This window comes from Vespa crabro, chromosome 1, assembly GCF_910589235.1.
Source record: "Vespa crabro chromosome 1, iyVesCrab1.2, whole genome shotgun sequence".
Lineage (NCBI taxonomy): Eukaryota > Metazoa > Arthropoda > Insecta > Hymenoptera > Vespidae > Vespa > Vespa crabro.
In genome coordinates this window covers 21,480,058-21,500,057 of record NC_060955.1, presented here as the reverse complement: position 1 = coordinate 21,500,057, position 20,000 = coordinate 21,480,058, and the positions used below count along the sequence as shown (strand labels likewise).

Below are 20,000 nucleotides of genomic sequence, written 5' to 3'. Positions count from 1 at the left end.
TAAGCCATAAAGGAGAGTAATAAAGCTCGACCGTTTTATGGAAGAATCTCGAAGGATCTTCTCAATGGCCACGTAACTATTGAGAACCACTGTTGGACACCGGTGTGCAGCTCCATAAGAGCTCAAGGTGAACGAGCTTCAAAGTGGCGAGAAATGGCGAGATGCGAGAGCGAGGGCAATCTTGCGAGTGGAATAAAAAGGAAAAAAAAAAAACAGAAAAAAAGGGGGAAAAAAAAAGAAAAATAAGAAAAGTGTAAAGAAGAAAAAAGGAGTAAAAAAGAAAAAAAACCGGGGCATATGTTAAATAACAATTTTACGAACTCTACGAACGCGAAAAAGCTTTTTCCTTTTTTCCTTCTTTTTCATCTGTTTTTACTTCTTTTATTCTTTTTTATTTTTTCTTTTTATTTATTTCTTTTTTTTTTTTTCTTGATATTGCAGTTTCCTCTTACTCCTCTCTCTCTCTCTCTCTCTCTCTCTCTCTCTCTCTCTCCCTCTTTCAAACTCACTCTCTTGCACGCATACGTATATTTGTAAGTACGTTACCTCGAGGTCGTAATTTAAAGTTTAAAACGAGCGGCTCGCGAAACGCTCGCGACCCGTCTCTCACGGGTCAAGGGTCACGAATCGCCGGTAATTCAGCCGGCGCCATCGAACGTTTTTCGATAGCCACGCGCATCCCTCTCTGTCTCTCTCTCTTTCTCTTTCTCTCTCTCTCTTTCTCACTGTGTCTGTCTGCTCGCGTAAAGAAGAAAAAAAAATGAAATGAAAAACGAAAGAGGATCACCAAAATCTTGACAAGAAACAGCAAGAAATTTTTAAGTTTTTCTATACAAACTTGACATTTTTAACAAAGTTTCAAAAACTTTTACTGACTTCTCTTTTATGAACGTATATACGTATGTACATACATACGTATGCTTACGAATAACATATAATAAATTAGTATACACGCGTACGAGAACGTATGCGAACGTGTATTTTCTTTCGAATTCATTCTTCATTGCATAATAAGAATTGCATCAACAACAATAACCATAATAATAATAATAATAATAATAATAATAATAATAATATTTATTTACGTCGACATTTTCCAAAACGTATTACTGACACTGGTTTGGCAATTATCATCAATTATCTCTGAAAGAAGAAAGAAAGAGAAAAAGAGAAAAAAAAATGAAACGGACGAACAGAAAGACAGAAAGACAGAGAGAGAGAGAGAGAGAGAGAGAGAGAGAGAGAGAGAGAGAGAAACAGATGGGTGAAAGAAAGAAGTAAGAATTAAAGGAAAAAGAAGAAAAGAAATAATAATAAAAAAAGAAAAAAGAAAAGAATAAATAAGTAAAATAAAATAAAATAAAATGAAATAAAATAAAAAGATTGACAAACTGCAGCGCTCGTTATCGAATGGTACCGTGTTTCGTTGTCGTCCTCGTCGCCGTGATGTTTTGCAAACATCTTTTATCCGCAACGATAGCGACGAGAAAAGAAGTATAGTAAAAGAAATCTGAAAACTCAATACACGTATAAACGTATATACGTATTTACGTACATACATAACTTACATGGATAGAATAGAGAGATACTGTACAAAGATAAAGAGAGAGAGAGAGAGAGAGAGAGAGAGAGGGGGGGAAAGAGAGAGAAAGAAAGAAAGAAAGAAAAAGAAAGAGAGAGAGAGAGAGAGAGAGAGAGACTACGCGCGCGCGTAGCAAATGACAAATGACGCACAAAGTCGCAACGTCAGCAAAAGCACATGCGGAAAACGCATATCGTGGGTGTGAGAGAAGAGAGGAAGGAGGAGGAGGAGGAGGAGGAAGGGCTGGAAGGAGAAGGTTGAGATTTTCCAAGGAAAATCCAACAGGAATTTGCCTGCTGAGAGTGAAACACAAAAGAGGCGGCGGAATGAGCCTGCCAAAAACGAATAAATCTCATTGTCAGTTGGATGTGGCTGAAGAGAAAAAAGAGAGAGAGAGATATCGGCTACTACGGAATCGTACGAACGATTCATATTTCTTATCTACCCTATGGTGGGGAATGTGGAGTGAGAGGGAAGAATAAAAGGAGGTGGATGCTCCTCGGACGAGAAAATCTATTCCTCTGTGTCTACGCCATCCTCTTTTTCGTTTTATTCTCCACCTTCTTTTTCTTCCTCTTCTTCTTCTTCTTCTTCTTCTTCTTCTTCTTCTTCTTCTATTCGAGCATAGCCACCGATTGAATTTATTTCTGGACCGGGGTTATACGATACTGCACTCGCGAGTCTTTCGAATCGACTTGTACTATACTTGTATGTATGTATAAGTGTATATATATATATATATATATATATATATATATATATATATAGATATATACACATGTGTGTGAAGTATGTCGTACGTGTGTCACATCTATGTACATATGAGAGAGTTAAGGTATCAAGTATAATATCGCGATGGGTTTCTCTCTTATCGTGACTATCGAGATAACGTTCGAGAGCTCGAGAAACGAGACGACGAGATCTTCTCGAGGAAGTTCTTGAAACGAGGAATAAGAAGAAAAATAAAGAAGGTGGAGAAAATGGAGATCGTGGGATGAAAGGAAAAAGGGGAGGATGAGGAGGATAAGAGAAATGCCAAAGAGTTAACGGCAGTTCGAATCGTTCGAAAAAATTTCTCTACTTCGCAGACGAGGAACAGCACCGGTTGCATGAACATTTGCATCTAACAGGTTGCAGATTTCGTTCGTACGTACATTGTGAGCCGATATAGTTTCTGGAACGTTTCCAGCGATCATGGAAACGTTCTTTATCGCGGTTATACCAAGAGCGACGAGTAGAAACGAATTAGAATTATTAGATCGTTCCTCTATTCCCAACAAGCCATATAGTATAGCATCACGATTTTTCTTTTCTCATACGTTCGTTCCATATATTTCAACGAATTATAGTTACTCCTGCGAAAATATATATCCTTTTATCGTTGGCCTTGTTCATCGATTTCAAAAGAAAAAGAAAGGAAAAAAAAAAAAAAAAAAAATGAACTGTCTGGAAAATTTATACATTCTCATTTCAATAATAATGGCAATCAAATAATCATATTTATATCGCGTTGGAAATTAAAAATTTATGATAATAAAAAAGAAAAAAAGACCGATCTTACAGAAATATATTTATCTCTCTTCAATGCTAAATTTATCGAAGCCAATCAAAGTGATTGCTTTCAACAACCTATTATATATATATATATATATATATATATATATATATATATATATATATATCTACTTGAAAGTTCATCATATTTTTTCATTTCTTATTTTTCTTTTTTTTTTTTCTTTTTATTAAGATCTTACGAGTTCTTTCTTTTTTATTATTTCTTCTTTTCTACTATTTCTATCAAGGCATTATGATTTCTTTTTTTGTATTACAACCATCAATATTTATTATGTTAGGAGGTATCCGCATAGGATCAAGTTCATAAATTTCTTTTCTTCTCTTCTTTTTCCATTTTTCCTTTTCTTTTTTTCTCTCTCAATCTCTCTCTTTCTCTTTCTCTATCTCTCCCTCTTTCCTTCACTCTCTCTCAATACAAAATATATGCCTTAATATATCGTAATAATTGTCGATAGTTCTACTATTATAATAAATCAATTAACCAGAGGTACGATTAATTACAATCAACATAGAAATATAACGAAATAGAAAATGAAATTTCGATGCATCGACGTCCCCCACCAGTTGTTATTACTATAAAATTACATCGCATCAATCAAATGGGTCCTATCCTCGCTCTATCTCTATTTCTATCATACTCTTTTATTATCAACTAATCCTATACATTTATTGCTTGAATATATATATATATATATATATATATATATATATATATATATAAGCAATCTATTAATCATCCAAAAATATCGAGCCGTAACTCGAGCCGACATATTGCACGTATATATTCCTTTTCACGAGTAGATACGCGGCGCGGTTTATCGAGTTAATAAAGTTAATTCTCTCTTTCTATCCGTACCTCCATCCATCCACCTCTCTCTTTCTCTCTCTCTCTCTCTCTCTCTCTCTCTCTCTCCCTCTCTCTCTCTCTCTCTCTCTCTCTCGCTATCACTACCTCTATCTTTTTCTCTCTATCTTCCTAAAGCGAGGTAGCTTTCATCCTGAAATTTATGCGAATAACCTACGTGAATATATACAATAGAATGTGTGTGTATCTGTGTGTATCTGTGTGTGTTTGTGTCTGTATAGGCGCAAGCGCGCAAATACACGCACACGCACACACACATACACAAATATATATATATATATAGACATATAGAGATATGAACACATACATCTAAAATAGTTATAAATATATGGGTTATATGTATGTAAACGTGTTCTCTATGGCTGACGCGATCAAACGAACGCTCGTGGAATCAAGAGAGGAACGTAGTAAAGAAGGAGAGCACCGATATAACGTGCCTTTCAAAATCCACGGATCAACGCGGTACACGTAGGTTTATCCAGGGTGTATCGATCGTTGGGCACTACACACTAGCTTATATCTATTCACGTAGATACATACGTACATACGATATATATATATATATATATATATATATATATATATAGAGAGAGAGAGAGAGAGAGAGAGAGAGAGAGAGAGAAAGGGAACTGGAGTAGAGTCAGTCACGTTAGAGTTCCTTGCCCATTTTCATTGCGATCGTTTTACGTAACACGATGTCACTGATCGCTTTTCGTCATCAAAACGTGATTATATATAATAATCGTCATTAAATATAATATACATATATAAAACGTTGATACGTATGTGTGCGTACGTGCGTACTTGTGTGTGTGTGTGTGTGTGTGTGTGTGCGCGCGCGTGTGTGTGTGTATAGATATATACACACAATGTATACAAATATCTATCTTATCTATGTATTGTAATGTATAACAAACGAACAAACAAACAAAAAATAGAGAAAAAAAATTGAATGGGGGAAAAAGAAAAAATGAGAAAAAAGAATGTTTAAATGTTAAGGGAGGAAATACATCGATGCGTAAATTGATTATTATCATATAGGAAAATAAGAAGATGTAATATTATATGGCGAATGATAGTAAAAAAAATTTGATACTAGTCAAAGAGAGAGAGAGAGAGAGAGAGAGAGAGAGAGAGAATCAGTCACGATCCACTCTTGTGCTCAAGCGGAATCGATCCCTTCGAATCGTTTTCAATTCCGTTTCCCGTCACGACGAAACGAACGGGTAGAAAGATGCGGTCTCGAGAAGGAAGAAAAGAAAACGAAAAAGAAAAAGGAAACGAAGAAAAAAATCCAGCAAGAATTGCGGATTCGAGAGGGTTACGAATACTCGGAATATATACACGTGGGTACACAGAAAGTGAGAGAGACAGGGATAGAGAAAGAGAAAGAGGGAGAGAGATAGAGACAGAGACAGAGACAGAGACAGAGAGAGAAGCCACGACACGAGGATATATATATATATATAATGTGTGTGAATCTTCGCGAAGGAGTGAACTAAAGTTGTGCGAAAGGAGAAGAAGGTTAGAGAGAGAGATAGAGAGAGAGAGAGAGAGAGAGAGAGAGGGTGGAGGAAGGGGGAGGGAGGTGAAGAAAGATGAAAAAAAAAAACTAGGAGGAGGTAAGGCGAAAGAACGTGCAAGAGAAGAGAGAAAGGACGTTGCTTCGTGTTCTCCTTTGGCACGAAGTTACCTTTAGCCGTTTATACACATACATAGAGAATTGCAAAGAGAAACATACAAAAACACGCACGCACGCACGTAAACGCACACACTCATACACGCGCACATAAACAGGTGTGTGTGTGTGTGTGTGTGTATGTGTGTGTGAGTAAGCGTTCGAGTGCAAGCGCATTCGCCGTTGATTTAACGCGTGGACGTAAAGAGAGATAGAGAGAGAGAGAGAGAGAGACATAGAAGGGAGGCAAAGAAGAGAAAGAAAAAAAGAGAAAGAGAGAGAAAGAGAGGGTGAACACTTGTATGTAAAGTGTAAACGTATGCGATAGCCAAAAAGAGAGAAAAACGTGAATGCATAAGAAACGAAAAGAGAAAGAGAAAGAGACAAATGTATAAGTAATGTATGTACCAAGTTAAAAAGAAAAGGAGAAAGAGAAAGAGAGAGAGAGAGAGAGAGAGAGAGCAAAGAACAGAGAAGGAGTAAGAGAAGAAAAGGGAGGGGGTAAGAGTAGCAAAGAGGTGGAAGGGTAGAGAAAGAGAGAAAGAGAGAGAGAGAAAGAGAAAGAGAAAGAGAAAGAGAGAGAAAGAGAACAAGAGACCGCGCAGACGCAAGTACATCCTTTACGAATTGCACGGGGCAGGATGCAGCGCGGCTTCAGGGTCAAGGACGATTCGATAGAGCGTGTAGTCTCCGTTCTTCCTCTCTTCTTCCATCTCTGCCCACACTCTTCTTATTCTCTCTCTCTCTCTCTCTCTCTCTCTCTCTCTCTCTCTCTCTCTCTCTCTCTCTCTCTCTCTCTTTCTTCCCTCTCCTTCGATTCTGAAACTACAAGATCAGAAGAGAAGAGGTGGAAAGTAGACGTATATGGATGGATCGGTGCATCGCCACCTACGCATAATTTACTTTTCTTTTTTTCCTTTTCTTTTTTTTTTGTTTGTTTTTTTCTTCACTACAGCACATCTCTGACGTAGATATCTGCAATTATGAAATATCCGAGCTAGTCTATCACAATTTGAATAATTCCAAGCGTCGAAGTACATATCGATCGGTAAAATAATTGTGAAAAAGAAATTGGTTCCGTATGGTTTTAGTTTAAAAATTATTATTTTTATTTTTATTATTATTATTATTATTATTATTATTATTATTATTATTATTATTATTATTATGATTATTATTGTTATATATATATATGTTATTTTTATTATATATTTGTTAAGAAACAGGGTAAATATTGTATGACGCAATAAAAAAAGATTTTCCAAAGGCTGGTTACGTTGCTATCAAAGGAAAATAACGGCCGGACGAGAAGGGCACGTATGATAAATATTAATAAATGTCCAGGATGAAATATACTTCCGCGAATCGGGTGCCACCGACCGACCAGCCGTGGGATAGTTGTTCCCATTTGCGATCGGGAGAAACTATTGCCGCTACGTTTATGTAACGTATTTTTATCCTTTCTCGCGCGCGCGCACGGTTTATCGAGCGCGAGAAGGATGATCCATGAAACAACATTTTCTGGAGAACATACGAGGACGAATATCCTGCTGTGCCTTTCGCACCAACGGTGTCTTTATGTGTTTTGTTGACTATGATACCGTGTGTTATTTCCTGCGGAGAATGTAAAAAAAAAAAAAACAAAGAAAATGAAGAAAATGAAGAAAATAAAAAAGAAAGATATAAATATGAATCAATGGTATTTTTACGATCATTTCACCTTTTCTCTCTCTCTCTCTCTCTCTCTCTCTCTCTCTCTCTCTCTCTCTCTCTCTCTCTCTCTCTCTCTCTCTCTGTCTTTTTTTTTCCTTTTTTATTTTTTTTACTGTGAAAATTAATTGTTATATGAGAAATTTGAAGAATCTAGCATGTATATATTTTACACTATGAGTCTCATATATTATATAATTTTTTGTAAATTAAAAAAGTATAATTAAAAAAAAAAAAAAAAAATTCTAATCACAAAATTAATAATTCTCCGTTGTACATACAAAGAAGTATAAGTTAAATTTTTCTCAAATAAATAAGATAAGTACAATAATCTATTTATCGTAAATATATTATTATTATATCAATATTATAACGGTACATTTATCTGCGTTAAAGTTGAAACGTCTAACATCTGATCTTACATTGCACTTTAAATATAATAAGTTGCCTTTTGACAAAACTAATAATAATAATTCTTATATTCCCTTTAGCATTATCGAAATCATATTACGAACTTTAAGAAATATTCAAAAAGTATGATAAAAGTTATGCTATAAGTTTCGCATACACATATGTCATATAACTTTTTTATTAAACGCGTGAGAGATAGAGAGAGAGATAGAGAGAGAGAGAGAGAGAGAGAGAGAGAGAGAGAGAGAGAGAGAGAGATAAAAGAGAAAAAAGACAAGAAGGAAAAAGAAATTTCGTTTACAATGATATCTAAAGAAAAACAAAACAAAAAAAAAACAAAAAAAAAACAAAAAAAGTAAAATAAATAAATAAAAAGATCAATAGATCGGAATTAAAATTGGATCTTACTTATTGTTTAATCAAATTAATCATTAACATTCGTCACTCGTAATTATTCCAAATTTCGACTAATTATAGAAATTATATCATACGTAAAGTGATAAATTAATTTAACGATTGTAGATCCATCTCAGTGGATACAAATTATAATGGAATATCTATCGTTTATTCTCGAACATGTTCTCATCGATCGATATATGATATATACATATATTTCCATGACTATATCAAGTTCGTTACGATCGTGCGGTTCTATCTAACGCGGTGCTAAAGGAGATATTGCACTGAAGATAAATAATGATTTGAAGACGTCGAAGACCCTAACCGATGACGACTTCGCCATATGTAAGCTTCGCCGAAGTAGCATCTTATTTTCCTATCTCAGTCACGTTATAAATGTCATCGACTATAAAAATATCTATTTTCTATTTTCCACGATGCAAGAATAACTTGAAATACGTGTTTCTGTGTAATAATGTACACATGTACACTCATTGTGTCTACGTACGTATACGTACATATATATATATATATGTGTGTGTGTGTGTGTGTATGTGACTCCTTTTTCCGCATCTCTTGCAATTCTTCTGACCTTGTTTATCGATGCTATCACGAATCTATCTTCAAGTCGTGCTGCAAATAACTCTAACTCCACTGAGAAGAATGAAGATAAATAATAATCGAGAACTGTGATGAACGTAAGAAAAATGATATAGACAGAAAGAGAAAAAAAGAGAGAGCGAGAGAGAGAGAGAGAGAGAGAGAGAGAGAGAGAGAGAAGTGATGCTTGTATATAAAATCATTTAAAGACTCTCAATCGTATCGGTCATATTCATTTTATTGTCAGGGCAAAGGTCAAAACCGATAAACGTTTGAGTCTCTTTCCCTCCCAATGGTCAACCTTCTATAAGGAGAAAAAGAAAAAGAAAATAAAAGTAATTGAGAGAGAGAGAGAGAGAGAGAGAGAGAGAGAGGAGGAGGAGAGAAATTCAGAATCGAATTCAAAGTCAAAAACGATTAAATTGCAAATCATCGATCTTATCGTCGGCGAACGATCGTAATAGTAGTCGATCGTTTTAAGATTTTCCTTTTGGAGAAATGAAGACGTAACATGGCCTTAGTAGTATCGCGGAATCGGAAGAGTTTGACTATCTTGCAATAGAGGGCACACAAAGGAAAAGATGCTTAAAAATTCAATGCATTTCAAATGGCCCAGGAATCCTATTCTGCTCCCTACGGCCCTGCCTGCCTATGCTTGCTTGCCTACTCGTGCCTTAATTTTCGCTTCGGAACACTCGCGAACGCTCGCTTCCTGGTTTTTACTCGAAACTTACCAGAGAGATAGAGAGATAGAGAGATAGAGAGATAGAGAGAGAGCTTTTTCGTTTCCACCCTTTTTTTTTTTCTCCCAAGCACCATCCTCTAGCAACAGCCACCCACAATTCCCTTTCGACGTCTCCGCTCGATGCTTAGAATCGAGCGTTTATCCGAAGTATATGACGATAAGTACATACCATGGAAAGAAAAGATGATTTCATTGGTGTTTCCCCTTCGCAGAGAAACACTTTCGAATCAATTTTCAACAAATACGTGGGTATACTTATGTAGTACGTGTGTATGTATGTGTGTATGCGTGTGTGTATCGGTGCGCGCAAGATCGTATTTCACAGAAAATAATCTTTCAAGAAAAATTTAATACGAAGTATACAATGATATACTATCCTTTATTTTTCTTTTTTACTTTTTCCTTTCTATCTCTTTCCTTTTCTTCGAAACAATTAAAAATATATATTTCATTTCGTAATTACATCAAAGAGATTAAAGGACAACTAATTAGAAAGACGGTATTTAATCGTAAGTAAGACATCATTATCGTCCACGTCAGATTCAGCAATAGCAACAACAGCAACAAGCTAATGCCAGCAAACGTAATTGGCAGCTACTACTACTATTACTATTACTATTACTATTCTACTATTATTATTATTAGTATTATTATTACTATTACTATTACTACTCTACTATTAATTCTCTCGATGTTCGCTGCTAGCAGCTGCTGTCGCTGTTGCTGCCGCTGTTGCTGCCGCTGTTGCTGTCGCTGTTGCTGTTGGTGTTGCCGCTGCTACTGTTGGTGTTGCTGCTGCTGCTGTTGGCGCGTTATTGTTATGCAGAAGCGATGTCGTCATGGCGGGCATTAACGGTACTGATTTACCGCTGTGATAACCTATTATTCCGTTCAAAGGCTAATTACTGTCACGGCTCGGGGATCCTCAAGTACAAACGCTAACTTTTTCTTGCACGGGAAGAAACGATAATCCTACGTTTCGCGTGTCGCCGTTCTCCTCGTCATCGTCGATTAAAATATAAGTTTGGAAAAATTAATCGATTCCATGGAGTTACGGGATAAATCTTAAAGAAATTTTTATTTCTATTCTAACGAAATTTGTACGATGATAATAATAACAGAGGAATACGAAGAGAAGGAGGAGAAGGAGAAGGAGGAAGAGGAGGAGAAGGAGGAAGAGGAGGAGGAGGAGGAGGAATAAGAAGAAGAAGAGAAGGAAAAAAGGAAGGAAAGGAGAGGGGGGAGGAGAGAAAAGAGAGAAGAGTTAAGATCGATCAATCGATCGATCCTATCGATATCAAAGAAATAATAAAAATATAAATAAAGATGATAAAAATTGAAGATGAGTAATGATCAGAGTCTAACAGACGATTAAATGAAGGCATCTAAAGAGAGAGAGAGAGAGAGAGAGAGAGAGAGAAAGAGAAACAGAGAAGGTCTTTGTCCACGAAGCGTTTAACCGAGCGAATGCAACAAAGTAACATACCGAGCGCTGCCGGTCCGCGGATTTATTTTCAAGGCGTTATAGCCGGCTCGTAGCCAAATTTAGGACAGGATGTCGTTGCCCTCTACTCTCCTACATATGCTAGCGTACATATGCCTCGCATACTTATGCACCTGCATCGGCCCACTTTCTTCTTCTCCTCGACTTCGGTTTGTGTCCTACTACGTACGTACGTAGCTTAAATCATTCATGAAGACGAAAAGATAGAGAGAGAGAGAGAGAGAGAGAGAGAGAGAGAGAGAGAGAGAGAGAGAGAGAGAGTGAGAGGTAGGGAGGGAGGGTGGGAGGGAAGGAGAGAGAGAAATAGGTGTCAAGGATCATCATGAGGAATCGATCGAAACAAAATTTTTAATGTCAAAACACGAGAGAAAGAGAGAAAAATTTTTTATGATTAATGCGAAGACATAATAACAAGATAATAAAGAAATATCTCGAATAATTCAGCGATTATAAAGAAATGTTATAAATAGTAAAACGATAAATACCAAAGATGGATAATAATTTAATCGTTAAAAAAGGAAAATGGAATCACTTGTAAATCATTCAATATATAAAAAAAAAAAAAAAAAAAAAAAACCTCGCGCAACGTATAGATAAAATCAAAGCTAAAAATGAAGTATAGATAGATCTCATAAAGGAATAAAACAAATAAAGAAAAACCAAAAAAAAAAAAAAAAAAAAAAAAAAAAAAAAAAAAAGTAAAGATAAAATAAAAAAAAGAATAAAAACGACCAAAAAAAGCAACTTAATAATTCTCGCATAATGTGATGATAAAACTTAAAGGTAAAAAATATTCCGATCATTAGGAAAAAAAAAGGAAAAAAAAAAAAAAAAAAAAAAGAGAGATCAATAATCCTCGCAAACTTTATGGTGCATTCTCTCTCTGTATTTATCTATCTATCTATCTTCATCTTCATCTTCATCCATTTCTTTAATACACAAATACGTCTGTATAGAATAACGTAAAACGTTAGCAAAGCGTCGGTGGCATCAGTTACGTTTTAAAGCTTAAACTACATATCCGCGTAATTATGGCGGTGTACCGGGCCCCGGTATACGTGCGCTTCGTTAATGCGTTTGCATGGCTTTAGTGTCGTCGTAAATAGCAACAGTTGGGAAATTAGCATCTGCAACGGAACACGGACACGAATGTTCACCAAAGGTGAGGTTAGTGTGTAAGCCCAACGGCGAATAATGCCTATCTTATAAACGTAGTTTCTCTCTCTCTCTCTCTCTCTCTCTCTCTCTCTCTCTTTTTCTTTCTCTCTTTCTCTCTTTCCTTCTCTCCCACTATTACTAAAAACGACATCGCGTCTTTCCGTTTACGAAATCCTCTACTCTCTGCCGAAGGCAGGCGTTGCTAAAATCGCGTTGAGCTCTCAGCTTTTACGGGCTACGTCGTTGTTTTCTTCTTTCCCTTCTTCTTCTTTTTCTTCTTCTTCCTCTTCCTCTTCCTCTTCCTCTTTCTCTTCCTCTCTCCCCCCCATTTTATTTTCTTACCATCTTTCTTCTCTCATTTTGTCATTTTTTTTATTTTTTTTTCATTACTATTATTATTATTACTATTTTTTTCTTTTTATTATTATTACGTTGAAAGCATCACCATCACCATCGCCGCCAACATCGTCGTCGTTGTCATCGGATAAGAAAAGAAAGTCTTATTCACCCGCTCACCCACTCATACTCTTATCACTCTATCTCACACTCTCTCTTTCTCTCTCTCTCTCTCTCTCTTTTCTCGGATAATATTACATACTTTTTTCTCGTTGGACCTTATCGATAAGAGAATCGAGGAAAGACGAGGTCGTCGAGCGTATAAATCACCTAGGATTATCAGCTAAAAGAAAAAGGCAAAGAAAAAAAAGGAAAAAAAAAAAAAAAGAAAAGAAAAGGAAAAAAAAAGAAAAAGGAGAAGGGGGGAAGAGAAGGGAGGGTGAAAAAAAAAAATAAAAAGAATGAAGAAATCACAGTGTGATAAAATGTGAGTCAATGAGATACATATAAATACATACAAACGCACACATACATACGTTTATAAGATATATATATATATATATATATATATATATATATATATTTTTATATCGTTGAAAAATGTTCAATATCCTTACTGATAAAGAATATCCGCCTACTATTATTATCTGAAATGTAAATTTACGTCGATGTAAATTTTAAATAAACGAACGAATGAACGTACGAACGAACGAACAAATGTAACACTTCGATGAAAGAAAGAGCAAAAAAAAGAAAATAGCATTGACGATATAACGATGATCCTCGTTAGACGATACGACGTGTAGCAGGGATCTTATGCGAGTCTCGCGTTATGTAACCTGGCTACGTATTGTAACACACGGACTTACTGGCTTGCCGGTATGAGCTTTTACACGGGCCGTTTATGTGCCACGCGTTCTCTACTCTCCTCAGCACCCTCTGTACTACCCACCCCTTCTTCGTTGTGAACAAAAAATCGATAGACTGTCCTCGTACTCTCTCTCTCTCTCTCTCTCTCTCTCTTTTTCTTTTCACAATTGAAAGAGAGAGAGAGAGAGAGAGAAAGAGAGAATGTGAGAATGAGACAGAGACAGAGGATTCAAAAATCTTTTGTTCGTTTCACTCGCGAATTTCTAATGTTTTTTTTTTCTTCTCTTTTCTTTTCTATTTCTATTTCTATTTCTTTTTGCTTTTTTTTCTTCTTCTTCTTCTTCTTTTTTTCCCATTTTCCTCAAGCTTTCGATATGATTCAGAAAACAACGTACACGTGTATTACGTCCGTATAACTATATTTGATACGGTCCATTTGAACTATAGTAATTTTAATCATTAACGGCGTGATTATGCAATAAATATCAAGCGATTTTACTTTGAGTATTAAAACTGAACAATGGATGTACATATGTACGTACATACGTATGTATATTCATTATGAATGATTAAATCATCTTTAGATTTGATCAAAAGGCAATATGAATTTTTCCACGTTGCGAGCTATCAATATTTCGTTGTTCTCCTTTTTTTTTTGTTTTTTTTTTGTTTTTCTTCCTCCTATCCATCTTAATTTTCTATTAGTGAGATAATAATACTATTTTATTTACACGTTTTCACTCACCTATTTTTCTCCAGCTCGTTATGAGTCGTTCTGAAAAAAAAAAAGAAAAGAGAACAACATGTTGATCATCTTAGAAATGAACGTTCGTTTACGATTGATTAGGATTAACACGTTGATTACCATAATGATCACCCGTCAACACCATCCTATCTATCTTTTTAATGGAGTTATGATGATCATCTATCATGACTATTTTTATCACTAAATTTTACGAATTAATTTTGTTCTATCGAACACTATGAAAAATACAAAATTATAAATAATTTAAATAATTGGATACGTTTTATATATATATATATATATATATATATATATATATATATTTAGAAATTGTACAATTAAATCTTATCTCTCCAATCGATAATAATGCTATCACAATCACATTTTTTTTGTGCTCAGAGTATTCGTCTTCGTCAAACATTTTCATTAATTATATATTGCGCTATCCAGTGCTATAATTATTATTAGCACTATAATTATATACGGCCGTTATATTCCGTCGCCTCCTTCCCATCGCCCTCCCCTCCCCCCTACTCCTGCGATATATTAAAATCATTCAAAATTCTTCAGAGTTTTCTGACAATCATGATATAATATTCACGAAGTGACAAAAATTAATAATCATTATTGATGATAATCATTGTTTCTTCTATAAATAAAATAATGAAATTACAAATAAAATGATAAAGAAAAGATCTCTTAGAAATACATAATACGTACAACGAAATAAAAAAATTAAAATGGCAAATCTATCTAAATTTATGTTCAATCAACGTGTTAAATTATTAGGGTGTCCAAAAAGTATACGACCAAATTTATATTATGTATTACAGAACTTAAATAGATGAGAAAAGTTCATCCTATAAACTTAGATCCAAAAATGCTTATGATTTATTTTCATTCGTCGAATTTTTAGTTAATTGTCGGATTCTTTCATTCTTTCTTTCTTTCTTTTTTTTTGTTTTTTTTTTTTTTCTTTCTTTTTTTCTTTCTTTCTTTTCCTTTGAACTTCTATTTAAGAAGTCACGCAAAAAAATTGATTTATAAAAATACAAAAAATAAATACTAAAAGAAAATGAACTTCAAGAATGTATTCAAAATGCATTAACTATTATTTCCAATAAATTTGATATATTAGAAAGAATTTGTGGCAATTGATTAATTCGAACGAACGAAAGTTTGGATTTTTGAAGAGAAAGATATTTTCGAATATTTCTTACAATTGTCATAATAAATGATAAATATCATTATAAAACATATATCCTTTCAATGAAACATTTTCGGGAATACGTAAGTTTATTAGATATAATAATATTAATATATAAATAATAATAATAATAATAATAATAATAATAATAATATTTTAATATTAACAAATATTAAATTATATAAATAATAAAATAAAAGGAAGTAATATATTTTATAAATAAATCATATATACGCACCTACTGCCTTGGGATTTTTTCGTTTTTGGCCTTTTTGTGACCGTCCGCATATCATCGGGTATCGGCATCGTCGAAGCATAGCCATGTTCAGCTTCTGCAATGACAAACCAATCACTTTCTGTGAACGATCGAAAGAAAGAAAGATATTTCGCATAGCATGAATGCCAAAGGGCATCGCCGCACGAACGAAAAAACCGTTTCCCTTCGCGGTGACGTGACCGGCTCCTCGTTAAGCTCGTTACACGGAAAGAAGAAGAAGAAGAAGAAGAAGAAGAAGAAGAAGAAGGAAAAAAAGAAGAAGAAGAAGAAGAAAAAGGAAAAGAAGAAGAAGAAGAAGAAGACGAACGAACGACGAACGACGAGGCACGTTTATGTACGAGTATACTGCACGAGGAAATGAAGTCACGTCGTCTACGAAGGCATCCCTTCGGCCTTTCGCATCCTGTCCTTACTACTTTTTATCATCCCATACGTTAAACCAAACGATCTTAACTTTCCCGCGAAAAACTATATCCTCGATATATCAACGAGTGTTAACGCTTATAAATCATTTCGAATTATAAACTTGGAAAATTCAAATTTCGCGCCATTATTCATAATTAACGAAATGATGTACCACGTACATTCGTTGATCTCAGAAGATGAAGAAAAAGGAAAAAAAAAAAAAAAAAAAAGGAAGTAAATAAATAAATAGAAAAAAGAAAAAAAAAAAAGAAGAAAGAAAAAAAAGAAAAGAGTTTATTAACCGCTATAATTATTTATATTCTTTAATCGCAATATACGTAACAAATCTGATATTTGTTTTTGATAAAAGAAAAAGAGTATGAATGTAACATACTTGACAAACATTGATCCTCGTATATGAATCAACGATTAAATTTATATTGCAAGGAATACAATCGAAATACGTATTAAAATAACCGTGCGGTTTCAAAGCAAACACGAAGTTACAGATATTGAGAAATGTGTATGGATATTTGAAGTATGGTAGGGAGGATGAGGAGTATGAGGGGGAGGGAGGGGGAGGGGGAGGGGAAGGGGAAGGGAGTAAAAAAAGAAATAAAAGGAAGAAAAATCAACAAAAACAAAAAAAAAAGAAGAAGAAGAAGAAGTAGGAGAAACCAAAAAGAAAAGAAAATTAAGAGAAGAGAAAAAGAAAATCAGGATTCATTGCGGAATAATGTATTATCGATTCAAACGAAGATTACATTATATGTATCTACGTATGTATGTATATACATATATATATGTACATATATACGTATATGTTCATACGAGTAAGAACTAGGTTGGAACGCGTAATTAGCGAAACGACGATGTAAAACATATTCATAACGTTACGAGTGCTGCTTCCTCCCCTTTCGTACGTCCGTGCTTTCAACCAACTCTTCTTCATCGTCGTCATCGTCATCGTCATCGTCATCGTCGTCGTCGTCATCGTCATCGTCGTTGTCGTTGTCGTTGTCGTCGTCGTCGTCGTCGTCATCTTCATCGTCGTAGTCGTGCAATGGACTTAATGGCAGTCGAATGAAAAAAAGAAACGCGCTTGGCCGCGACATCGACCATCTGCCTTCGCGAAAGAAGAAAACCATCTCTCTCTCTCTCTCTCTCTCTCTCTCTCTCTCTCTCTCTCTCTCTCTCTCTCTCTCACATACACACACATATACACATACACATTATCTCTCTCTCTCTTTCTCTCGCGCTCTCTTTCTTTCTCTCTCTTTCCTTCTGTTTCTCGTTCGCATGCCGACACACCGCTCTCTGCTTGTTGCTAAAGAGAAATTCGAGTCGTCGTCGTCGTCGTCGTCGTCGTCGTCGTCGTCGTTGGTCGGTCGATCGATCGATCGCTCGCTCAGCCGTGTTTTTCTACGTTGCCAACTTTTACAATTCCTTTTTTCTTTTTCTTTTTTTTCTTTTCTTTTTTTTTTTTTGTTTTTTTTCAATTTCTCGAGAGAGAAAAATTAGAAAGAGAGAAAGGAAGACAGAGAGAGAGAGAGAAAGAGAGAGAGAGAGAGAAAGATAGAGAAAGAACGTGTTGTGCTGATATGATAACTTTTATGGCATTCAAAGTTAATGGTAAAAAGTAAAACAGTATATGGTCGAAACAAATTATTTGTTTACTCGGGAAATATATTATTTATATATATATATATATATAAATACTGTATATAAAGAGTTTATTACAATATTATGAGGCAGGTATTTATAAATTAATCGGACAGCTGTACAATGTTATATTAAATATTTTTATTATAAAATATCGTATTTGTTGAATTTATACTTTATCGTAATAATAAATCTCTCTCTCTCTCTCTCTCTCTCTCTCTCTCTCTCTCTCTCTCTCTCTCTCTCTCTCTCTCTCTCTCTCTCTCTCTCTCACACACACACACACGCGCAATTAATTTTTTAATAGGTTCGATAACTTCAGTCACGTTTCGTAACTTAGTTCTTCGTACCCCTATCTTTCTTGACTTTAGCAAATCGAAATTCTTAATTCAACGAAAATCATTTGAATCAACGGGCTATGATATAAACTTAGAAATTCTGATTATAAAATACCATTTTTATTGGATTTTTATTACTCGTTGTTAATACTCTTCCACGTTGTTCATAACTCAATACAATGATTTATAACCTGTCTAGTAATTTCAATTTCGGTATTTCTCTTTTTCTTTTTTTTTTTTTTTTTTTTCTTTTTTATAGTCAACGATTAAATAATTTTTGATCGTAAAATTATTTAATCGTTGACTATAAAAAAAAAAAAAAAAAAAAAAAAAAAAAAAGTAAGAAAGAAAAATGGTATAACTTAGAAATACAAAATGCAAAATATCATTATTATCGAATTGATCTATTTTACGTTAAAACTTTTCTAACGTAATAATAAATCATACGAACAATTTATATGACTTTTCGTGACGTTAGTTTTATCTTTACAATTTTTTTATCAATTCTATCATCGACTTCATCGTACTTATGTTCGTATGACTGATGAAAATCATCGAATCGTTGTACTCTCGACGAACTTTAAAAGGCGCGTAAAAGGCATTCTATTTCGCGGAGGCGTCCACGAAAGAGAGACAGAGAAAGAAAGAGAGAGAGCGAGAGCGAGAGAAAGATAAAGAGAGAGAGAGAGAGAGAGAGAGAAAGAGAAAGAAAGAGTGAAAGAGACGAGGAATAAGTTGAAAGGATTTCCATAGGGTCGTGTTTAGCACGAAGCGATCTTTCTCCGAATGCATAATCGATTTAATGCAGCGAAGTGCGTTCCGCTCGCGGATATGAAATATTTATGATGAGATTATTCGAGGGCAAGATGGCCTCGCCCTGGCGCGATAGTCGAAAGAAGCTGCACCGATTTAATATCTTATATAAAACATACACAAACGTACACGCACTTGCCAACGAACGAGATACACACACACACACACACACACACACACAAATACACACGTACATATATACATACATACGTGCACGTTATACGTAGATGTATGTGTACGCGTGTGTGTGTGTGTGTGTGTGTGTGTGGGTGTGTGTGTGTGTGTGTGTGTGTGTGTGTGTGTGTGTGTGTGTGTGTGTGTGTAAGTCAACGTAAGTACGTAGGTGTAATACGGAATATGTGTATGTAAAGATATCACGCGTGTGTCGAGAACAGTATATGCTTTAAACGAAGATCGATCGTTTTGAATCCGAACAAAACTCTCTTCCAGCGTGCGTCGAGTTTCTTCGCAAACAAATCACTGGGCGTAAAGTGTGCTCGAAAAGGAATTTATAATCTAAAATATGCGAAGAGTTACGGGGATGAACGTGGAATATATCGAAAGGAATATTTTAACGCGAGCTTACGTACGTATGTACGTACGTACATATGTTTGTACGTGTGTATTAGAGTATTTCTATGTATATAGTATATCTGTTCTATCCGTCTATCTATCTGTCTATCTATCTCTCTCTCTCTCTCTCTCTCTCTCTCTCTCTCTCTCTCTCTCTCTCTCTCTCTCTCTCTCTCTCTGTGTGTGTGTGTGTGTATATATGTGTGCATACGAAAAGAGACAGTATCGTGTGATATCATTTTGACGGAAAGGTCTGACGTAAGAGACATATTTAACAATAGCACGATATTCCTTTCCATTTCGCAATAATCCTTGGGCTTTCCAAAGGACAAGCGTCCTTGACCTTTCCTACTCTGGCGAGAACAGAGCTAAAACGATAAATACGAAACTAAATAATAAGAAGAGCATCGGATTATAACATTAAATTGCAATTTGAAAATTTATCGATTATCGATCGATAATGTAGAAAACCCTCTGTCGATAATATCAATTTTTTCCCCTAACCTTATTCCACAAATTTCACGAATTTGAATCTCCAATTTTCGAG

The 20,000-nt window shown here is 35.0% G+C and overlaps 1 protein-coding gene across 5 annotated transcripts in view; it reads right to left on the bottom strand.

The window, feature by feature from the left end:
• Positions 1–20,000, bottom strand: part of LOC124424972 (max-interacting protein 1-like) — a 154,831-nt gene that overhangs the window by 127,120 nt on the left and 7,711 nt on the right. For all 5 annotated transcript variants that reach the window (XM_046964687.1, XM_046964673.1, XM_046964679.1 and 2 more), the window contains 2 exons: positions 15,624–15,717; positions 14,179–14,208 (listed from right to left, as the gene is read on the bottom strand). In XM_046964687.1, coding sequence (XP_046820643.1) covers positions 14,179–14,208; positions 15,624–15,717 — 124 coding nt within the window. The remainder of the gene's footprint in view (positions 1–14,178; positions 14,209–15,623; positions 15,718–20,000) is intronic.